General features: G+C 32.1%; 2 protein-coding genes and 1 long non-coding RNA gene across 12 annotated transcripts; all 3 read left to right on the top strand.

Moving 5' to 3' along the window:
- Positions 1–212: 212 nt before the first annotated feature.
- LOC112750908 (uncharacterized) lies at positions 213–3642 on the top strand. Of its 9 annotated transcripts, XR_003814413.2 has the most exons (5): positions 219–1973; positions 2464–2610; positions 3090–3251; positions 3376–3423; positions 3510–3642. XR_003814413.2 is itself a non-coding variant. In XM_072216946.1 (3 exons), exon 2 carries the CDS (start codon positions 1308–1310, stop codon positions 1965–1967), a length of 660 nt encoding a protein of 219 aa, XP_072073047.1. In that variant the 5' UTR covers positions 228–350; positions 452–1307; the 3' UTR covers positions 1968–1973; positions 2464–3642. The 9 variants fall into 9 exon arrangements, 1 of the variants encoding a protein (XP_072073047.1); XR_011872338.1 differs by lacking the exon at positions 3090–3251; XR_003814411.2 differs by having other exon boundaries at positions 3376–3642.
- A 4336-nt stretch (positions 3643–7978) lies between these two features.
- LOC140178990 (uncharacterized) lies at positions 7979–12424 on the top strand. Of its 2 annotated transcripts, none has more exons than XR_011872339.1 (3): positions 7979–11032; positions 11218–11334; positions 12119–12424. It is a non-coding gene; the product is annotated as an uncharacterized lncRNA (long non-coding RNA). The 2 variants fall into 2 exon arrangements; XR_011872340.1 differs by having other exon boundaries at positions 8252–11032; positions 11125–11334.
- Positions 12425–16583: 4159 nt separating this feature from the next.
- Positions 16584–18686, top strand: LOC112749053 (uncharacterized). Its single transcript, XM_025797322.3, has one exon. The coding sequence runs from the start codon at positions 16730–16732 to the stop codon at positions 17948–17950; it is 1221 nt and encodes a 406-aa protein (XP_025653107.1). The 5' UTR covers positions 16584–16729; the 3' UTR covers positions 17951–18686.
- The last annotated feature ends 4468 nt before the right edge of the window (positions 18687–23154 follow it).

Here is a 23154-nt window from a genome sequence, read left to right as displayed (position 1 = left end):
TCAAGGGGTGAATATGCTATCGAATATTCTGTTAAATCAAATAGTGTTTGAACAGTAGGAACCCAATTATAAATTTTAATTTTTTTCAGGCACTTAATTACAAATTTTTAAACTGTAAAAACCAATTTACAATTTCACTAAAATTGTAGGGAGTAACTGTAATTTAACCAAAAATTTTAATTATTTATATTTTTATGTTATAATTTAAAATTGAGAGAAGTATTTCCGCAGAGACAACAAGTTGTCTACGTCTTGGAGCAGAGAGCAGAGAGCACAACCTCAAACTTAACGAATGTGCGAATCACTCAAATGTTGTCATCCTCAACCTCAAAGATCACTTTGATTTTTAGGTATTCTCTTCTCAAAATCCCTAATCTTGTTTCCTTCGCTTCCTCTTCATTTTCAATCTCATCCCTTCACTCTCATTCTGTGCCCGCATCCACTCGCCAAGTTGATGAAGCTGTTGATTCCTTCACTCGCATGCTCTCTATGCGTCGTACTCCTCCCATCATCCAATTTAACAAGATTTTGGGATCCCTTTCCAAGACGAAGCATTTCCACGCCGCCGTTTCCCTTTTTCAGCAATTGCAAATCAGGGGAATCGCGCCCAGCGTAGTTACTTTGAGCATCGTAATTAATTGTTGTTGCGGCATGGGTCGTATGACGCTTGCTTTCTCTGTATTGGCCAAGATTTTCAGGATGGGTTTTCAGCCTGATACCATAACATTGACAACAATCCTGAAAGGTCTCTGTCTCTGTGGTAGTGTTGAAAAAGCAGTGCGCTTTCATGACAGAGTGCTGGCTCATGGATTTCAGTTTAATCAAGTCACTTATGGGACCTTGATCAATGGGCTCTGTAAGACCGGACACACATCAGCTGCTATTCAAGTGTTGAGAAAGATCCCACGGCATGGCATTGCTCCTGATGTCTTCATGTACAGCGCAATTATTGATAGCCTCTGCAAGGATACACTTGTAAGTCATGCGTTTCATTTATTCTCTGAAATGCTTGCTTAGCGAATTTCTCCCGATGTTATCACCTACAACGCTCTAATTTATGGATTGTGTCTTGTGGGTCAATATAAGGAAGTCATTGATTTGTTAAGTGATATGGTGCTTAGAAACATTACTCCAGATGTTCATACCTATAGTATTTTGATCGATGGGCTATGCAAGGAAGGAAAGATCAAAGATGCTAAGAATGTGTTGGCTGTGATGACAAAACATGGTGTGAAACCAGATGTCGTTACTTATAACTGCTTAATGGACGGATATTGTTTGGTTAGGCAAAATATGTATTCAACACAATGGCCGAGAGTAGAGCGTTTCCTAATGTTCGGAGTTACAATATCATGATTAATGGCTTTTGTAAGAGTAAAATGATCGATGACGCCTTGGATCTCTTCGAAGAGATGCGTCGCAAGAACTTGGTTCCTAACACGGTAACTTACAGTACTCTAATTGATGGCTTGGGAAAATCAAGGAGAATCCTTTGTGCCTTGGAGCTTCTTGAAAAGATGCATGATCGAGGTCAACCTGCTAATATAGTCACTTACAGTTCTTTGATGGATGCTTTGTTCAATATCAAACAACATGACAAGGCACTTATGTTATTCAATCAAATGAAAGAGAGTGGCATTGATCCGAATATATATACATACAACATACTTATAGATGGCTTGTGCAAAAGTGGAAGAATTAAAAAGGCAAAAGAGATATTTCAAGATCTTTCCATTAAAGGCTATCGTCCAAATGTGCGGACATACACCATTATGATCAATGGGCTTCGCAAAGAGGGTCTGCTTCATGAAGCATTGGCACTCATGGCAAAAATGGAAGACGATGGTTGCTTACCAAATGCTGTGACTTATGAAACAATCATTCGTGCTCTGTTTGAAAAAGGTGAAAATGATAAAGCGGAGAAACTTCTTCGTGAAATGATATCCAGAGGCCTATTGCAAGGATAAAAGTTGGTGAGATTCTTCTTGTTAGACATCACAAAATGTTGTTTGTATCTCTTTCTTTTTAACTTGTGTTTTGTTCTCGATCATCGTTCGATTCCATATTAATGCTTGTAGATCTTCACACGATTGTGATTCTTTATTCTGCTTCACCCACACCTAAGTGTTTTCTTTGTAGTTGCTTATTTTATGGCATTTTCGGTGACTAGATGGCTGTTATATGTGGCTTGTCGGATCTATCATTATTTCCCTTTTTGTTTTCGTAATTATATATGTGCATTGATGTTAATTTATTCCTAAGCTGAAATGGTTGTGATTTTCATCATTCAAAGGGAATCCTTGTTAGTTGTGAAGCTTCCCTGCACTCTTATTGTCTTTCGATCTTTTCATTTCCCCCATATTTAAAGTAAACTCCCATGCAGCAGCATACTGTCTGATGTAGCCTTAGATGAAATCTAATGTTATTTTGTAAACATCTTCTCATTTTTCTGTGTTCATGCAGTTATACCCGAAGCATGTTGTACCAAAGCAATCAACTTGATAAAAAAAGTTACTGATTCAAACTTCAAAGCCAAATGATTTTGATCAAACACTAGCCTCTTGCGCAATCTACAAGCACCCCAAAGAGTAGCAAGAAACATTTGCACAGGTTAATGCTCAAAAAAGTTGGAATACTCTATCATGAATTGTATGTTCCCATATAATCATGTTAAGAAAAATAATAAACCTATAAACTTTACAATTAAAATGAGAAACTTTGGTGGTATATTCGGGCTTTTAAGTTGGAATCTCATTAAAGCTAAAATATTGTGTTAAGAAACAATTATGTGATCAAATCTGGTTTTAATGAAACAATTATGGTAATTTTATATGATAGGAATTGTTCAGTAGAGAGTATTTTCATTTGTTAGCTGAGCTAAACTTGTAGGTTGATGGCTTGATAACTTTCATCTTTATGCTGGCTCCACCATAGATCAATTGATTCATTTGAAACGTTCTTGGAGTTATCATGAAAAGCATTGGTCCATTTGTTTGTTTTTTTTTTTTTTTCAGAAAAAAAAATTGACATTAAAAATTTTGAAAAAATGGCATTTATCATTGTCTTTTTGAGTTTTTTTTTTTTTGAAGGTGGAAATATAAAATAACTAGTTTACAAGGGCAAGCAGTAGCAGAAAGCCATTGGATTTTATTCAGATGCCATTAAACTAAGCAGCAAGAATGCAACATACTACAGTAATAGGGCCCAAGCATCTAAGTCTTTATGTACTGGAAAGCATCTAAGTCTAGTAGGTAGACACTGAATATTACTGGCTTAGACTATACGAGATATAGATATTACATTGATCATATTGGATTGAAAATTTGAAATGGCTTGACATTCACAAGTTCATTTCGCTGACATGCACATATGCAGTTGGGCGGTGTTAAGGTAGTTCGAGGCAGGTGTTGTGCAGCTGTTTGTGTAAGATCAAGCTTTGCACTTTTAGTTTTGTTCCATTTATATCTTTGTACCCTTTATTGCTGAGATTGTTAATTTGTTGTTGTTAGGTCTATTGTGTTTCTGCAACGGCTTTGATTGGTTCTTGTAATGCTTTTTCACTTATCTCGATGGCTTATTAGGCGAAATGCTCTCTCTTTTTTTTGGGGAGGTATAAAAGAATTATGCTGGAATCAAGTATGATTTGGTACTGTTTGATTTTTTATTTTTATATATATTTTGTTATCTTAGTTACATTTAAAAATTATATATTTGAAAAAAAATACATTTGATATTTTCAATTAGAAAATGAATGAAGTTAAAAATATTGTTCGAAATAATCTTCATTTCACATAATAGGGGAAAAAGAAATAAAAATGAATTGATTTTAAGAAAAATAAATTATTGAATAAATTGATGAGAAATAATTCAGTAATTTGACTGTAACAGAAAAATAGTAAGGATACCAAAGAGTTTTTTCACTAGCCTACTAATTTGTATGTTATGCTTTTATCTTGTTCTTACCTTTAAAAAAAGGTATGTAGCAAGTTACGATTGAGCCATTAACCTAATAGAATCATAAATACTATTCCTTTTTATTTTTTGAAAGTGACACAATTACTAATACTATTTTTCTGAGTTTTTTAAGGTGAAACATAGTTATTAATCTTTTCGCTACTGTCATCAGCATAAAGACAAATAATGTAACATCTCAAGATATTTTGAAACATTTTACATATACCCTTTAATTTTATCAAAATACCTAAACTACCCTTTACCTCTTTTCTAAACCCTAACCCTCTCCTAACACACACACACACATACCCTGCTGAGAATGAAAGAAAGAAAAATGGCGAGAGAAAACAGAAAGGGAGAAGAAAGGAAGAAGAGGGGGAGAAGGGGGTGACACCGGTGAGGCTGGACGTCGCCGTCGTTGCTGCGGATCAGGTAGGGAGAGGGAGAAGGAGTTCGAAACAGGGAATGGGGGAAGGAGAAAGGAAGATGCGCGAGAGAGGAGGTGCTGTCCCTGGAGACCGTCCCTACCGCTGGAAGGGGAGCTTCGTTGTTGCTGTCGCGGCTGCAGGTATGGGGCTTCGAAGAGAGAGAGAGGAGCTCTCAGAGAGAGAGAAACACAATGGCTAGAGAGAGGAGAGTCTCGCGAGGAGGGGGAGCTGGTACGCCTCCGCCGTTGTCGCAAGCTGCGCCACCGTGCCTCTGGTCACCGGGGATCGCGCTGACGTCGCCGGAAGCCGCTGTTGGAACCTCTGCAAGTTTGCCCTAGCTCAGCTTTGCTTCTGCCTGTTCTGTCCTTGCCGGTGGGGGGTCACCGGAGCTGCTGATACTCCATCCTCTTATTTCCTTTGGTAAGACTAAACTTGTTCTACCTTGTCTTGCCATAAAGCTCTATTATTGACTCTATCCTATCATGTTTGTTGTCCCTTTTATCTTTGCTTAGTTTTAAACCACCGTAGGCTATTAGATTCGCTGCCATTGTTATTGGGGTTGCTCTATGTTATTGATACTAGGGCTGTTGTTGAGGTTGCTGCAGTGAGAAATCGAAGTTGTTGCTACTACCTCGGTCCAAATTTCGTGCTCTTTCATTCCGTTCTACTTCAACCTTCCTTGGCACTCTGGTTTGGTTTCTTCGGTCCCTTGGGACCAATTTGTGAATAGGCTTTACATTTATAACCGTTAATTTTGTTGGTTTATGCTATTCTGAGTTTCTAATTACATTTATAAAACTATTGTTGAAGAACTTTGATTTGATTAAAATAATTAATTTATTATAATTGAAAAAAATATTTTTATGAAGTTCATATCTTAGAAATTTTACATGAGACTATATATATATTTGATGAAGTTTTATATTATTTTAGAACATTTGATTTTACTCGAATATATACTTTTGAAGCATTGAAGTATTTGTTAGTACTTATTGACTTTGAAATTATGAAATATGTTTCTATGATTGAAAAAGTATGATTTGAAAATATTTCTGATAAAAAAGTATTATCTGATTGATTTGATTCGATACCTTATATATTTGAGAGATTAAAGAATTATTGTATTTGAAACTATATGTTTTGAATTAGTTTGGGAGGCTCGTATTAAAAAACCGTAGTTAACGGCGGTTATGACGTTAACTTAGATGCATCTGACTCAGACTCCAGCTAGCAGGGGTGTTGCTAGCCTAACGTGTAGGCCACACGTTAGATCTGATATTCCGTTAGGACACACAAGAGGAAAGGGCTACCCATAGAGGTGGAGCCGCCCAAGTGTGGACTTTTGATTTGATTTCTATATGAAAACTCCCTTATTGATTCATTTATTTATATAAATTATTATCTTCTAACTAAAATTATATTTATATGGTCTCATGTGAATTATAGATGTACTGTCTAGTCACTGGGTTGTAAAACTCACTCCGTTTTTCTAAAAATATTTTTCAGGAATAAATATTTGATTATGTGAGTCTTTCTATTCAAGAGTAATGATCTGCAATGGGTATCTATTCGTTGTTGAGTTCTTAGACGTCATCTGCTCCATATGTCACAGGCAGGATCCACCCATATTTATTTTATTTTTTGTTTGTTAAAAATATGTAATTATTTATTTTAGACATTGTAAATTTATTTAAAATATTTGTAATTTTCTTATTCAACTTATATTTGAGTCGGTTAGGCTTGCTTGGGGATTATTTCCTGAGCACTGATCATGGCTCATTTTGGGCCGTGACAAAGTGGTATCAGAGCTTAGGTTTAATCTGTGTAATATGGAGCAAGTGTCCTATGGTAGGATCACAATTGTATAAATAGAAGCGCGCCTATTTGTACAAATTGTGGCACTATCAGAGGCCTATAGGAATGTCATCCTTGTCTTTCTGTCATTCTTGGCTTCTGGTTCTTGTCATCATGAGTCATCTGTCGATTCTTGACACCTCTTTCCTCTTCTTTGTACCCAACCTTGAGTTATTATTTGGTAGCTTTTCTTGAACTAGCTTTTGCAATGACTTTAGTTTCGGTTTTGGTTCACGATTCCTGCCTTGTAGCTAGTTCCAATCTTCCTCGTTTTTGTGAATATTTGCTTTAATATTCTTCATATTCATGTTGCTTTCAATGGTTTTTGATTTCAAGATTTCATCCATTATCTAGAAGATTCGATATGTTTTTGCTGTGAATTTTTATCTTATTCCTGTTATAGAATTGTATTTAGATTTGTGGATTGTGGATTTACTTAGCTGCTGATTTAGATGCTTTGTTCTGGATTTCAATAAAACAAGTTTGTTCTTCTTATGTTGATAATCTTTGAAGTTAACAGAATTTTGAACCACTCGTGATTCTTTCTTTCGAATCAATAAATTTAAAAACTGTTATTCGGTTGCTCTGGTAGAAGAACTACGTGACAAACATATATATGGAGTGTTATTCTTGTTTGCTAGATTGGAATTATAATTTTTTCTGTTTAGGTGTGGCAAATTTTTTTATGATGTGTTAGCTGATTTGAAGATCTTTTTCTATCTGAAAGTTTGATTGAGCTTTTTGTTTGATAATTTGTTCTGCTATGGTTTTGTTTGTTGAACGTGGCTTTTCTTTCAAGGGTACTATTTCTTCTGGGAACCTTCAAGTTCTTCTCTTTTCAATCTTAGGATTCCTTTAATTCTAAAATTTTTGGATTTCAACTTTGACTCATTTTGCTTCTACTCTATACTGACAACGCTTCATATTTTTCATGGTAAGAAAACTCAAAATAGCGTGCAAATTATGGGGCATGAATTTTGTGTATAGAAATTTCTGTGTAGTAATCACTTCTTTAAAATCCGTGCTTTCTTTTTCTTTTTCTTTTTGTTTTCCTACTGGTTGATGCTGCTTTGGATTAATACTCTTATCTTGCTGTGAAAAATAACTCAAACCAGTTTAGTTTATTGTGTATTGAATATTGTATTGAATTTTGAAGAAGGTCTTTCTTTCCTCCTAAATTTGTTTTTCAATCATGTTCTGAAATCTAAAATTCTTTGTTGTTTTTCAACGCCCGAATTGAGCATTGTGTTCAATACCTTTCAAAAGTTTTGAACTTATACTTGTTGGTTAGTTCTCTCTTTTTATGCATTTTATTTGTTTGATTTTTGAATACTGTAACATTATTTATTTTATGGGAAAGTGCTTTGAATGTTTAAGATTCCTTCCTTTATAGATCTTTGTTTTAAACTTTTAATCAATGCAAGTTTTACTCTCGCACTTCTGCAATGCTTTGCTTGTTTGGATTTTTATTGAAGACCCTTTACTTACAAGTTCCTAATCTGTTTACTGATTTTCAGTTGTTTCTTGTTTTAAATTTATGATCCAAAAAAAAAAAAGCATTTTGCTTCAAGTTACTTTACCTTGTGCAAGTTAATCATGTTCTGGTTTGAACCTTGAATTGTTGCATATGTTGGGAGTTTTATTGTTAAGTGTTATATTAATGGAGTGCATGGGACAATGCTACTTTTTTTATGATTTTTTTTATCACCATGAATTAATTGGTGTAATCTTTTCCAAAAAAAAAAAAAAATTCTTTTCTTCTTATTAATTCTTACAACAAAGACATTGACACGTACCACACTTGTCATTTCTCTTGCCATTCATGTGATATAGTTGCTTTTTGGTTTTTGTATTTTGTGTATATACTTAAATGCTATTCTTGTGACAGAAAATACAAGAACGTTTGACCTAAAGTAGAGAGTTGCCAATAAATCTCTTATACTTTCTAATACACTGAAATTGCATCCTTTCCAGTTTGTCTTGCCAGATCTTGTACTTTGATTTTGATAATCTAACTGATATTTTACATTAATTTTATTATAGTATACTAAATATTAATTTTGTAATTTTGATTGATTTTTCTTATATTTTGATAATAAGATAATAAAATATAACATGAGCTAAATGTTTCTTAGAAAGCTACAAGCTTACAATTTGTATACATGTGCACTCAAGACAATAATATATATGAAGAAAAAAGTGATAAATGGATTTCTACTATGATTGAACCCAAAATGTGGTTATATGACTAATATTAATAGAGATCATTGAGATTTTCTAAGTAACAAGCAAGTCAATTTCTTTGGTGATTGGACTGTTGAGTTTCTTAATTTGTATGTAATGGTTATTTTTGGGTTTCTTAGTCTCACTTCTGGGTTGGAAATTTGTGAAAGGCTCCGTATATACCAAAAAAAAAATTTTTTTTTCTTTATATATTTTCCAAGATACGACAAGGATTTGGGAGATATATTTTCAAATATTTAGATTTAATATATGTATTTGAGTTTGTCCTAAGTTTATGAGTTTTAAGTTCACTTGACTATCTATGAAGGTGAATTTTTTTTTTGGTGTTTTATCTTTATAAAAAATATGACCTCATACCAATTTTCTAAAATTCTTTTACTATGTGTTGGATTATATTTAAAAAAAATAGTTATTTTAACTGATTTTAGTATATTAATTGGCAGTACTTCAAAGTTTAGTTTTATTATTATCAGTATTTTATTTGTGAATTTATTTAGAACTTCATACTAAGTCTAGCTGCATGATTATAAGAAATCACATGACTGTATTTTACCAACAGCGACCATAAGGAGTTAAATACCTAAATGTATATGTAAATTCTTGTTTAAGGGACAACAAGGAGATCAATTACATTTCTTGCCATGTATTACATAACTTTCTACTATTTTGAGTTAGGAGATATCAAATTTTATATTGATGTAATTATTTAAGGTCCAAAGTCATGGTAATAAACTAATAATCCCAAAGGTACTTAGTCGAAGATTTCTATAGAAAGGGAAAAGAAGCATGCCGACTTTGTGATAGTTACTATTTTTTTATTTTATGACTGTTAAGTTGTCTATTCCAGAATGTGTTATCTTATTTTAATTTATGTTTTGCTTGCTTTCTCTGTTGTTGATTTTGTCTTTTTACTAATGCATATCCTCGCTTGATTGTGCATCTAGTATCCCCCAAGGTTCTTGAAAAAAAAAAAACCTTTGCCCTTGATTGCTATTAATCTTAAATTCATAAACCTTGAATCTTTTTGTTTCAACTTGAATTTGTGTGACGTGATAACTTTATGCTTTTATTATTTCTTTTGAAATGTTTGTCTCATATTTTTCCTTGAGGATGTGAAATAATTCTCTTAGTTTTATTCATTATTGATGGATGTCTTATTTGATTGTGTTTCTAATCTTTCTTTTAAATCCTTGTGAACATTGTCATCGACTTTAGTGGCCATCTCTTGTGAGCTTTGTACTTCTTTTATTCATTTTGAACTTGTTCCGACCTAATACTCCATCTTCCCTTTTATTGCTTCCATCGAAGTCCCTCGATTCAAATTTCCTTGTTAATATGTGGCTTAACTCTCTTTTGGCACATTTCATTGTTTCTGTACATCCTTGTTTAATTATTGCGATCTTACACATCCTTTCGAATTCCTGCGAACAGCATCTGAGATGCTTGTTCTTCTCTTCCTAAGTTTTGTATTCCTTTGAGTAAATTCGAGATTCTATTGGTTAACGTGTAATCTCTAGATACAGCGAGCAATACGTTAGTTTTAAGACATGGCGACGTCAAGAAGATTATGAATTAAGAGTATTTCGAGGAGGAAGTTAAGGAGATTTTGGTACAAGTTGAAAAGTTAGTGTTGACGTTTGACTTTAGAATGTACTTTGGGAGTGATGGACAAAGTGAAAAGCGCCATGTGTGTTTGACTTATCAAGAGAACAAGAGGGTGTAAATGTCAACCGCATCATTTTAACACACACCTATGCTGTAATTTTTGCACCCGATTATACTTCTTTCTCATGTTTGGAAAAAGGGCTAAAACCATTTAACATTTTTCATACAGTATCAATTTTCGAGGGCGAAAATTTTTTTTTAGGGGGGTAGAATGTAACATCTCAAGATATTTTGAAACATTTTACATATACCCTTTAATTTTATCAAAATACCTAAACTACCCTTTACCCCTTTACCCCTTTTCTAAACCCTAACCCTCTCCTAACACACACACACACACACACATACCCTGCTGAGAATGAAAGAAAGAAAAATAGCGAGAGAAAACAGAGAGGGAGAAGAAAGGAAGAAGAGGGGGAGAAGGGGGTGACACCGGTGAGGCTGGACGTCGCCGTCGTTGCTGCGGATCAGGTAGGGAGAGGGAGAAGGAGTTCGAAACAGGGAATGGGGGAAGGAGAAAGGAAGATGCGCGAGAGAGGAGGTGCTGTCCCTGGAGACCGTCCCTACCGCTGGAAGGGGAGCTTCGTTGTTGCTGTCGCGGCTGCAGGTATGGGGCTTCGAAGAGAGAGAGAGGAGCTCTCAGAGAGAGAGAAACACAATGGCTAGAGAGAGGAGAGTCTCGCGAGGAGGGGGAGCTGGTACGCCTCCGCCGTTGTCGCAAGCTGCGCCACCGTGCCTCTGGTCACCGGGGATCGCGCTGACGTCGCCGGAAGCCGCTGTTGGAACCTCTGCAAGTTTGCCCTAGCTCAGCTTTGCTTCTGCCTGTTCTGTCCTTGCCGGTGGGGGGTCACCGGAGCTGCTGATGCTCCATCCTCTTATTTCCTTTGGTAAGACTAAACTTGTTCTACCTTGTCTTGCCATAAAGCTCTATTATTGACTCTATCCTATCATGTTTGCTGTCCCTTTTATCTTTGCTTAGTTTTAAACCACCGTAGGCTATTAGATTCGCTGCCATTGTTATTGGGGTTGCTCTATGTTATTGATACTAGGGCTGTTGTTGAGGTTGCTGCAGTGAGAAATCGAAGTTGTTGCTACTACCTCGGTCCAAATTTCGTGCTCTTTCATTCCGTTCTACTTCAACCTTCCTTGGCACTCTGGTTTGGTTTCTTCGGTCCCTTGGGACCAATTTGTGAGTAGGCTTTACATTTATAACTGTTAATTTTGTTGGTTTATGCTATTCTGAGTTTCTAATTACATTTATAAAACTATTGTTGAAGAACTTTGATTTGATTAAAATAATTAATTTATTATAATTGAAAAAAATATTTTTATGAAGTTCATATCTTAGAAATTTTACATGAGACTATATATATATTTGATGAAGTTTTATATTATTTTAGAACATTTGATTTTACTCGAATATATACTTTTGAAGCATTGAAGTATTTGTTAGTACTTATTGACTTTGAAATTATGAAATATGTTTCTATGATTGAAAAAGTATGATTTGAAAATATTTCTGATAAAAAAGTATTATCTGATTGATTTGATTCGATACCTTATATATTTGAGAGATTAAAGAATTATTGTATTTGAAATTATATGTTTTGAATTGGTTTGGGAGGCTCGTATTAAAAAACCGTAGTTAACGGCGGTTATGACGTTAACTTAGATGCATCTGACTCAGACTCCAGCTAGCAGGGGTGTTGCTAGCCTAACGTGTAGGCCACACGTTAGATCTGATATTCCGTTAGAACACACAAGAGGAAAGGGCTACCCATAGAGGTGAAGCCGCCCAAGTGTGGACTTTTGATTTGATTTCTGTATGAGAACTCCCTTATTGATTCACTTATTTATATAAATTATTATCTTCTAACTAAAATTATATTTATATGGTCTCATGTGAATTATAGATGTATTGTCTAGTCACTGGGTTGCAAAACTCACTCCGTTTTTCTAAAAATATTTTTCAGGAATAAATATTTGATTATGTGAGTCTTTCTATTCAAGAGTAATGATCTGCAATGGGTATCTATTCGTTGTTGAGTTCTTAGACGTCATCTGCTCCATATGTCACAGACAGGATCCACCTATATTTATTTTATTTTTTGTTTGTTAAAAATATGTAATTATTTATTTTAAACATTGTAAATTTATTTAAAATATTTGTAATTTTCTTATTCAACTTATATTTGAGTCGATTAGGCTTGCTTGGGGATTATTTCCTGAGCGCCGATCATGGCTCATTTTGGGCTGTGACAAATAATTTGGTCACAAAATATTTTTCATGTCTAAGGTAGAATTTAAAGTTAAATTACTTATAGTCAAGCAATCAAATGATGAAATATTGACTTTATAGTCAAGGAATCAAATGATAAAATACGAAACGGTACCAACGTAATAGATCTAATTAAATCACAAATAGTATAATTACGCCTAAGACGCTTAACAATGTGATGCACAAACGCTACTTTTGTATCGCTTATAATAAGTGAAGTAGTTGTCCATATAATTGTCTTGTGAATTGCGACTTGTAATAATGTTTGGGTTAAAATCTAAATTTCAACACCCACTTAGTTGAAACATTCTTTTTTAACTCGTGTTTGTTACCTCCACGTATTTTTTGCTTCATAAATATGTAACATAAAATTATATTAATAAATTTTTGTGCTGAATTTCAATATCACATATAGGCCTTGGATTCTGAATTATTTGAGAGTACTTGCAAGGATCAATTTCACTTCAACCTGATTTTTTTTATTTAATTAATAAATCCTAAGTCATGGTCAAAAGTCAAAACAGAATAAACCGTTCTTTATTTGTATTGCTAAAAATATTTTTTCTTTCATGGATGTTGGCCCTCAATCACGAATTGGTAAAATACATTAAGTATTTGGTACTAACATCTTCATGAACCACATAGCGTCATTTTTCTCAATAATTTTGATAAATTTTCAAACACTTTCCTCTTCTTCAGCCGTTATACAATGCTCTCTAGAAGAAACTGCACCCCTACAGTTTTAAAGAACTCAAACTTTGACATAGAATCACCATTTAATAAAGGCACCTACTCCAATAAAAATGTCAAAAACATCTCATAAAGATATTTGATTAACTTTTAATTTATTTCTTTAGTCATATTTTAAATAAAGATAACTCTTTCATAACATGTTAAAATCAAACCTTACAATCCACTATCCAATGGCTAAACCAAAGCATTCTCACATGAAGATAATTTAAAATTTTCGTTAGAGTATCCACCTTTAATAAATAATCCCTTCAACACCATAGTAAAAATTTTTTATTTGTATATTCACCCTTTCAAACATCATGTTTTTAATTATGAGTTATTTTAATATGTGCACTCTTGAATGTTTCTTGAATTTAAGCAAAAGAATGATGAATTTTTTTCTGATTTGATCAAAATAAATTCCCACAAAAGGAATAAGAATGTTACCTGCATTTATTTTTAATGAATTTCTATTACGTGTTATACATTGTTATGGATTATTGGGACTTGGGATGTATTGTATTGATATGAAGTTAATTTTTTTTTTAAACAATAATACACAAATTGGAAGATTGGTATTGCGAGGGAGAGAAAATCTAACCTCTCATTTGTGCTCAAACTTAATTGATGAACAAATCGGACCTTAGGTATTTTGTGTGCGAAATTTTTTGCACATAAACCAAAAAATCATGTAAGATTTTTAAATAGTACAATTCAAAGAAAGGAGTGTATTTTTAACCTTTTGTTTCAACTTTCAATACATCTATCACTCAAAATTTAAATTATAAAAGTAAAAAAAAATGTGGGAAATGAACCTTATAGAATAGAATTTATGATTATTTGCAAAAGAACAGAAAATTCCTCATCTAAGCAAACATATAGACTCGTTAGTGCTAAGATAGCAAATGCTACTAACACATTGTTTGGTTTGAAGGAATATGAGGGAAAAGAAAAGGGTTAAGTAAGATTTTGGTCCCTAACGTAGAGGTTGAAAATTTATTTCGTCCTCGACATTTTTTTCGCTACAAAATGGTCCTAAAAGTTTCAATTTGTTTTAAAATCGTCATTTTTATCAAATTTTTTATTTTTATTCCAAAGATACCCCTAACTATAAAAGAAACAAAAACGTTGAATAAGGGAGAACAGGGAAGGCGGGAAAGGGGGAAGCGATTCGCGAGGGGAAGGGGGAAGGATCTCGCCGCTCCAATCCGCCGCCGCTGCTCGTCGTCGTTCGGTGGCTGGATCTCGCTGCTGTTCCTCTGGGTTCGGCGGAGGTGCTCGATGGCAGATTGTTCTAGTTCGAGGCAAGAATAGGGGAAGGCTTCGGTGGTGAGCTAAGGTAGCGCGAAGAGAGAAGAAGAAAAGGGTTGCGGAGCTATGATGGCAGATCGGCGCTGTGATGCCGGTTTTGGGTGTCTCACTGGCAGGGACGAACCTAGAGGAGGACGAATAGTGGTCTCGGCCCCCAAAATTTTAAGAAACTATACTTATATATGAGACATGTGTTTAAAAAATAAAAAATATTATGTAATTTAATAATTTTATATGTATTATTTTTCATTTTGTGATAGATTTATGTTTTAATTGTTTAATTCACTAATATTTTTTACTTAACTAATTTAATATCATACCCTCAAATCGTCTTTGTACCTTTCAAATTAGTTTTTATATAATAATCTCTATATTTATTTTTAAAAAATTATTTATTTTTTTATATTAATATATTTAACATTTATATTATTATATTAATAATGACTTACGTAATTATATTTTGGTAATTATATTATGTAATTTAGATATTATTTTTTTGTAAAAAATACTCATTTTTTTTCTAAATTTACGTTGTTAAAAGAAAAAATTTTATAAAGATATCTTATATATTGTATTCTATAAGGGTACTATGTCTTTCAAATAATTAATAATTTATAATTTATTTTCAAATTTTTTAAAATTTTTGAAAGAATTAATTTTAATTAATAAGATATGTGATAATTTTTAACTAAACATACTATAAATTATTGGTATTTTATAATTTTATAATGTACTATTGATATTATTATATTTCTTTTATATAATTATCATATTAAAAATAAAATTGTGAAAAAATTATAATTATATATATATTGATAAATCTTTTAAAAAACTAACTCTAATAACTATATATTAATTATTTTTATGAAATAAAAAAAATTATCTAAAATTCGGCCAAATTATCTAAAATTCGGCCCCTCCTTATTAAAATTTTTGGATCCGTCCCTGCTCGCTGGCTTCTGCTTCTGCTTCTATTCTTCTTCTACTTCTGCTTCTATTCTTCTTCTACTTCTGCTTCTATTCTGCTTTTGCTTCTATTATGTTGTTGATTTTTTTATTATTGTTGCTTCTGGTTGCTTCTGCTTCTGCTTCTGATTGATTATATTGTTTTATTGTTGTTGTTGTTATTCTACTCATACTTCTGTTTCTGCTTCTGCTCCTGCTTCTGCTTGATTCCATTGCTGATTCATTGTTGTTGTTGTCCTGCTCCTGCTTCTACTTGATTACATTGTTGATTCATTGTTGTTGTTGCTTCTAATTCTGTTTCTGCTTGTGTTTGTGCTTGATTTTAGGAAAGGAGAAGGGGGATTTTAGTCCAAAGGATAGTTTTAAACTAAGTTAAACCTTCGGGACTATTTTGTAATGAACAAAAGGCCGGGACGAAATAAATTTTACGCCTTTACGTTAGGACCAAAGTTATATTTAACCCAAAAGAAAATGTAGGAAAAGAAAATTTTATTAAAAAATATTTAAAATTAAAAATAATAAAAATATTCAAAAATCAAATAAAAAAATTTAAAAATAAAATAAAATAAAAACAATTTAAGATATAGAATTTAAAATTTAAAATTTAAAACTTAAGATTGTCGAAAATAATGAATAGTCAGTGTAAACAGCTAATATTAGTTGGTGATTGATTGAAATTGTAATGTTAGAAAAATAATGCAAAAGAATAAAAAATAAATTTAAAAAAAATGTGAATATTTTAAATTTCACAAATATTTTGATAAAAAATTAGATTATATAATAATATTTGTAACAAAAGTAATTAGCTAATAAATTTTAAATATAATAATTTAATTATTTATCGAATAATATAAAATTTAATTATTTTATATTTTTATGTTATAGTTTAAAATATTACAAAAATTTTATTGCATAATAATTAATTTTAATAAAAAAAATTACTCATATTTTTTATATTTCTGTATTTTATATTTATTTATTTAAAAAATAAAAATTATATTATTATTTAAAATATTATATATAAAAAAATATTTTTTTATATATTAAAATATTTTATATTTATCAAAATTCATCGATACTTTATTTTTATATTAATTTTTAATTTTTTAATAAAATCTAATAATTTATATAAAGGTGCGCTGCATAAAGTTGTTGTCGTTGTCTTAGACATACCCATACCCAGAAACAATTGAGAAAACTATTTCCGCAGAGATAGCAACGTCTAGTCGTCTATGTCTTCGACCAGAGAGCAGAGAGCTCTCCCTCAAACTTAACAGCGAAAGTGGGAATCACTAAAATGTTGTCATCCTCAACCTCAACGATCACTTTCATTTTTAGGTATTCTCTTCTCCAAATCCCTAATTTTGTTTCCTTCCCTTCCTCTTCATCCCTTCACTCTCATTCTGAGCCCCCATCCACTCGCCAAGTTGATGAAGCTGTTGATTCTTTCACTCGCATGCTCTCTATGCGTCGCCCTCCATCCATCATCCAATTCACCAAGATTTTGGGATCTCTTGCCAAGACCAACCATTTCCCCACCGCCATTTCCCTTTTTCAGCAATTGCAAGCCAGAGGAATCGCTCCCAACTTATTTACTTTGAGCATCGTAATTAATTGTTGTTGCAGCATGGGTCGTATGACGCTTGCTTTCTCTGTATTGGCCAAGATTTTTAGAATGGATTATCAACCTGATACGGTAACATTGACAACAATCCTGAAAGGTCTCTATCTCTGTGGTAGTATTGGAAAAGCAGTGCGCTTTCATGACAGAGTGCTGGCTCATGGATTTCAGTTTAATCAAGTCACTTATGGGACGTTGATCAATGGGATCTGTAAGACCGGACACACATCAGCTGCTATTCAAGTGTTGAGAAAGATCCCACGGTATGGCATTGCTCCTAATGTCTTCGTGTACAGCGCAATTATTGATAGCCTCTGCAAGGATACACTTGTAAGTCAGGCTTTTCATTTATTCTCTGAAATGCTTGCTAAGGGAATTTCTCCCGATGTTATCACATACAGTTCTCTCATTTTTGGATTGTGTCTTGAGGGTCAATATAAGGAAGCCATTGATTTGTTAAGTGATATGGTGCTTAGAAACATTACTCCAAATGTTCATACCTATAGTATTTTGATCGATGGGCTATGCAAGGAAGGAAAGATCAAAGATGCTAAGAATGTGTTGGCTGTGATGACAAAACATGGTGTGAAACCAAATGTGGTTACTTATAGCAGCATAATGGATGGATATTGTTTGGTTAATCAGGTAAATAAGGCAAAATATATATTCAACACAATGGCCGAGAATAGAGTGTTTCCTAATGTTCGGAGTTACAATATCATGATTAATGGCTTTTGCAAAAGTAAAATGATCGATGATGCCTTGAATCTCTTCGAAGAGATGCATCACAAGAACTTGGTTCCTGACACCGTAACTTACAGTACTCTAATTGATGGCTTGGGAAAATCAAAGAGAATCCTTTGCGCCTTGGAACTTCTTGAAAAGATGCATGATTGAGGTCAACCTGCCGATATAATCACTTACAATTCTTTGATGGATGCTTTGTTCAATATCAAACAACATGACAAGGCACTTATGTTATTCAATCAAATGAAAGAGTGGCATTGATCCAGATATAGTTACATACACCATACTTATAGATGGCCTGTGCAAAAGTGGAAGACTTGAAAATGCAAAAGAGATTTTTCAAGATCTTTCCATTAAAGGCTATCACCTAAACACAAGGATATACAATGTTATGATCAATGGGCTCTGCAAAGAGGGCCTACTTCATGAAGCATTGGCCTTAAAGTTGGAAATGGAAGACAATGGTTGCTCTCTGGATGCTGTAACTTACGAAACAACTATTCGTGCTCTGTTGGAAAAAGGTGAAAATGATCAAGCGCTGAAACATCTTCATGAAATGATTGCTAGAGGCTTATTGAAAAGACACTAAGGAGAAATAAATCAACTCAAATTAATGAATTTTCTGTTGTCAAAATTTGTACAGAACTTGGTAAATTTTATATCTATTGGGGTGGAGGATTTGGGAAATGCCATGAACTCACTATCACCTTGATTTTGGTTATCTCACTGTTATTGAATTAATTTTGAAAATGTGTTATTGGCTGATTTTTGAGTCTTTGTTACCATGGCTATCATGCATCCTGTTTCGGCGGATATTCCTTGTTGTAACTGGTGGGTTAGTGCTTAAGATTTCTTGATAGTAATTAAGAGCTCATGATTGGTCTGATGAGCAACTGTGCTTTATTTGACTGAATCTTCTTAGAATTCTTCTAAAAGACATGCGGTGGCAAGATTAATGACATATATGCATGATTTTCACTGCCATCTTTGAAACAAATACATCTACTAAATGCATGACCCCACTTTTTTTGTTGACAATTTCAACATTTTTGTTATTTTTCAAAATCTGATCATAGGTGAAGAAACCTGTATACTAAGTCTGTGATTACGCTTGATGTTTCAAATAAAAAAGGCTGTGCAAGAAGGAATTTCTAGGAATTTGGCTAATTTGGTTCAAATATGAATTATCTTAAAAGCTTTGTTCATTTTCATAATTAATGTTACTCGGCTTTAATTCTTAAAAATCAATTGAAAATATGTACATTATGTTCATTTCCATAATTAATGTACAGTTGTAACTTGTAATTAATGTTATCTTAAAACCCTTGTTCATTTTCATAACTAATGTTACTCAGCAATTAATGATTAATTGAATTATTTCATTATTTCTTGTTGAAAAATCCTATATAGGGATTATTACATTGTTCTTGTTTAAAATCATGTTGAAAAGCTTTTATTATTAAAACATGGTTTGGAGTTTTGTTGTCTGTTATCAGCTACACCTGTCATGAAAGATTTGGTGATTCTAATGCCTAGTACAACTACTTCTACACCTATTTCTTTGGTATTTTCTAAATCTTCTCTGTATTGTGATAACTGGGGTTAGAATAAAGAATTAAAAGTGAAACAATGTTGTACAGATTGAAATTGCATTTGTTCTTGTAGAATATTTTTGAATGCTAATACAATTTCTAGTATGAATTTTCCTTTGTACTTGGATTTCAGTTTGTCCCTTTGAAATAATTGCGAGACACTTGATTTAATATTTTGTCAGCTTATTTGGTTTCTAGTTGAACCCACCATTCGATTATAAGCTTCAGATTCAGTTTTAGATGGAAGTGAAAAATAGCTACTTTCACAAAAATCACTCTTCAGATTAGACTAATAAACATAAAATGAATTGATCTCAAACAAGATAGAATATGGTTGATTCTGCTATAAACTTTGAGGAATCAATCTTAGCATCATAATGAAATTAGGTTGTTCATGTACTATTTATTGTGTGATGTGTACTGCATAAATCAATTTATGGATTTAATTTCTTTAAAATATCCCTTTTCACAAATAATTGCAGGAGATATACATTTGATCTTTCGATGGGTATAATCATGCTCTTTTTTTTTTATTATTATTGTGGATATATGATTATAGAATGAATCTTAGATTCTTAATGTTATAAAATTTATTACTGCATTTTTTGTGTGTTTTGGTTGGTGGGGGGTTGTGACTGGATGATAGATCCAAATTTGCTGAAATAATAGCGGTGTTAAAAGGCGTTGCAGAAGCAGATCAGTGGTTCTCAAGTGTCGAGAACCAGAGACCAGGTAGGCATTGTGATTATGAATAGAATATGTACCAATAACCAAGGCAAGACCATTGGAGTTACCAACAACTATGAATGCATTGTTGATCTTGAAAAGATGTGAACTTCAAAGTCTTGGAAAGAGTTGCACCAAAAAGATGTAATGTAGTCAGTTTAATCTGATAAATGTATAGTTATAAATAAAATAAAAAAAATTTTAACCATTAACTATTATTTTCTTCTTTCTTTTACTCTTAAACCAAACTCTAGTGAGAAAAATTGTTCAAAACAAAAATGCATTTCTATTATTCTATGGAAAGTTATATACAAGTGCTGATTCAAGTTCTAACCAGAATGAATCAAAACTATCCATAATTTACACAAACTATCATTTTTCTTTCAAGAACCTCTTTCAATGGATCTATTCTAACCCTGACAGGTTTTGGAAGGAATAGCTCTTTGCAATTGAATGCTATAGAAGGTAGCATTTCAAGGGCCAATACCAAATTGTTGTTCTTCTTTGCATGCTCTGCTACTTCATTGTCTAGGCAGGCTTTAGCAATTTTAGTGATGAAAATCAATAGAATCACTCAAAAAAAGGGTTTAGTTTTGAGTTATGTGAGAGAAAAAAAAACTTCACAACAATAAAGGATGAATATTTAATATGGTTACGTAACTACTTACTGGTAGATATGTGCATGAAGAAGAGAAAAAACAAAATAATATAGGTGAATATAATCAACTGATATTTCAATTTCTTATCGTCTCAAGAAGTTACACTATGAATATTGAAGGAGAAATGTTATGTTTCTTTAGCTGTGTTTCTTTATTTTATAGGATAAAGTATATTTTTTATTTCTGAAGTTTGTCAAAAGTTTTAAAAATATTCTTAAGTTTTATTTTGTTTTAATTTTGTTTCAAAAGTTTTCGATTTGCATCAAATATACTACTAGCAACTAAATTTTAAAAAATTTAAGATTAATCCAACAATAATGCATGATAAATATGTTTAATTTGCTTGTGTTAAAGATTGTTCTTGTGAAATTATTTCTGAATTAGTCATAATTTTTTTTGAAAAATTAGTCGTTAAGAGTAAATTTGATGTAAATCGAAAACTTGTAGGACAAAATTAAAACAAAATAAAATTTAAGGGTATTTTTAAAATTTTAACAAACTTCAAGGACAAAAAATATATTTTATCCTATTTTATATTTTTTTTACTCTGACTTCCATTGCATGCCAATATTTCAATATTTCAAGGTCTTATTTTTATTAATGTAACAAAAGAACGGTTGTTACCAGTTGAGAAAAAGAAATAGCAACTTGAGCGTAGTGGGTTAATTTAACCCTTTATTTTTTTTTTTTAAATGATCAATTACGTTTCTTCATCACTTTTAGAAATGCGATTCCCATTATTTATGACTTAAATTTATAATTAGTTATTGATAATGATATATAAAAGAAATAGAGTGGGTATAACTATATAAGAACAAGAGAAATAAAGTAAGTGAAGAAATGAGAGAGATAAAGAAAAAGAGATGGGAAGGTGGAGACTGAAGAGAACTCTTTAATTTTGGTGAAAAAATTTTGATTTCAATTGCAATGAAAAAGAGACATGTGACACATTTGATTGTAAAATTAATAATATATAATAGATATTTTTTAATTATTATTGACACAAGCATCAACATATTTTGAATATATGTGGTGCTTTTATGTTTCAATTTAATTTACCATAATCTTTTTGGTCTTGTGCCATTAATTATGCTGTTTATTTGCTTAATAAATTTTATCTTTAGCGATAAATTCTAAAACACCATTTGAGGTTTTTTTTAATCATCCACCAAATTATCATGATCTTAAAGTTTTTAGATGCTTATATTTTGTTTCTACCCTAATGGCAAATAGATCAAAATTTGATCCAAGAGCAAAAAAGGTTGTGTTTATTAGTTTTCAACATGGTTTTAAAGGATATATTATTTATGTTTTAGAAGATAAAAGAATTGAAATTTGTAGAAATGTGATTTTTTATGAAATAATCTTATCCTTAGTCACTAAAACGGTCCAATTCCATACACCCACTCCAACATCATCAAACATACCTCAAAAACAAAATTTAGGTAGTCTTCTTTTTGAGTAAGAACTTATTCCTATTGACAGCAACACTCATTCCACCTTTGAGTTCAAATATAAAAAAATAGGTATTTTTTATTTATATAATTTAATATTATTTTATATTTTAATATTTATTTAATTTAATTTTTTATATGATAAAAAATATTAAAATATTTAATAAGTATTGATATTATTGTATTTGTATAAATTGATAAAAAAATTCAATAAATATTATAAATTTTAATATTTATCCTTCTAACTTCTTTTTTACATATTTTACAAGATACATATTTAAATTTTTATATAAAATAATCATAAAAAATCAAAGAATTGATGCAGTTTTTAAGAGGAAGGCTAATATTTAAGAAGCAGAACATATAACTTTTACAATATTAACACCTGTAAATAATTCTTCTACTTTAATGAATCACGAAAAAATTGAGATACAACCTTCAAAAGTTTAAAGAGTTGCATCTAATGAATTTGACCTTAATTCTTTGGAACGAGACTCTAGAAAACGGCTTTAAATTTGGCAATATCACCCAAATCAGAGAGATGAGGTTAGACAAACCTATCTTAAATGAGTCCATATCAAAAGCATCTTGACAATTATTCTATCTGCCCTCCCCCCCTCCAAATTTTATTTCAAGTTCCGCCACTATATTGACCCACACCTCATTTCCACTAACCCATCCATTCTAATATTTCAACTTCACCTACATCACCAGTATCTCCCATTCTTTCTTTTCACCGAAGCCTCACTAAGCCAAGACATCTCAATCTTCTACATTCAATATAACACCATCATCTCCCTTCAAAACCATTTCTCTATCAGGCCCATCATCACCGAGCTCGCCAATCATCAATTTACCTTTTCGATTATGTTTGTAATTCTTCTCTCACATGCGCAAATTTCTCTTTCTCAATGTGTCTTTAT

The sequence above is a fragment of the Arachis hypogaea genome, chromosome 15, assembly GCF_003086295.3.
Source record: "Arachis hypogaea cultivar Tifrunner chromosome 15, arahy.Tifrunner.gnm2.J5K5, whole genome shotgun sequence".
Lineage (NCBI taxonomy): Eukaryota > Viridiplantae > Streptophyta > Magnoliopsida > Fabales > Fabaceae > Arachis > Arachis hypogaea.
The sequence above is the reverse complement of the archived record's forward strand: the minus strand, read 5'-3'. Positions and strand labels throughout refer to the sequence as shown.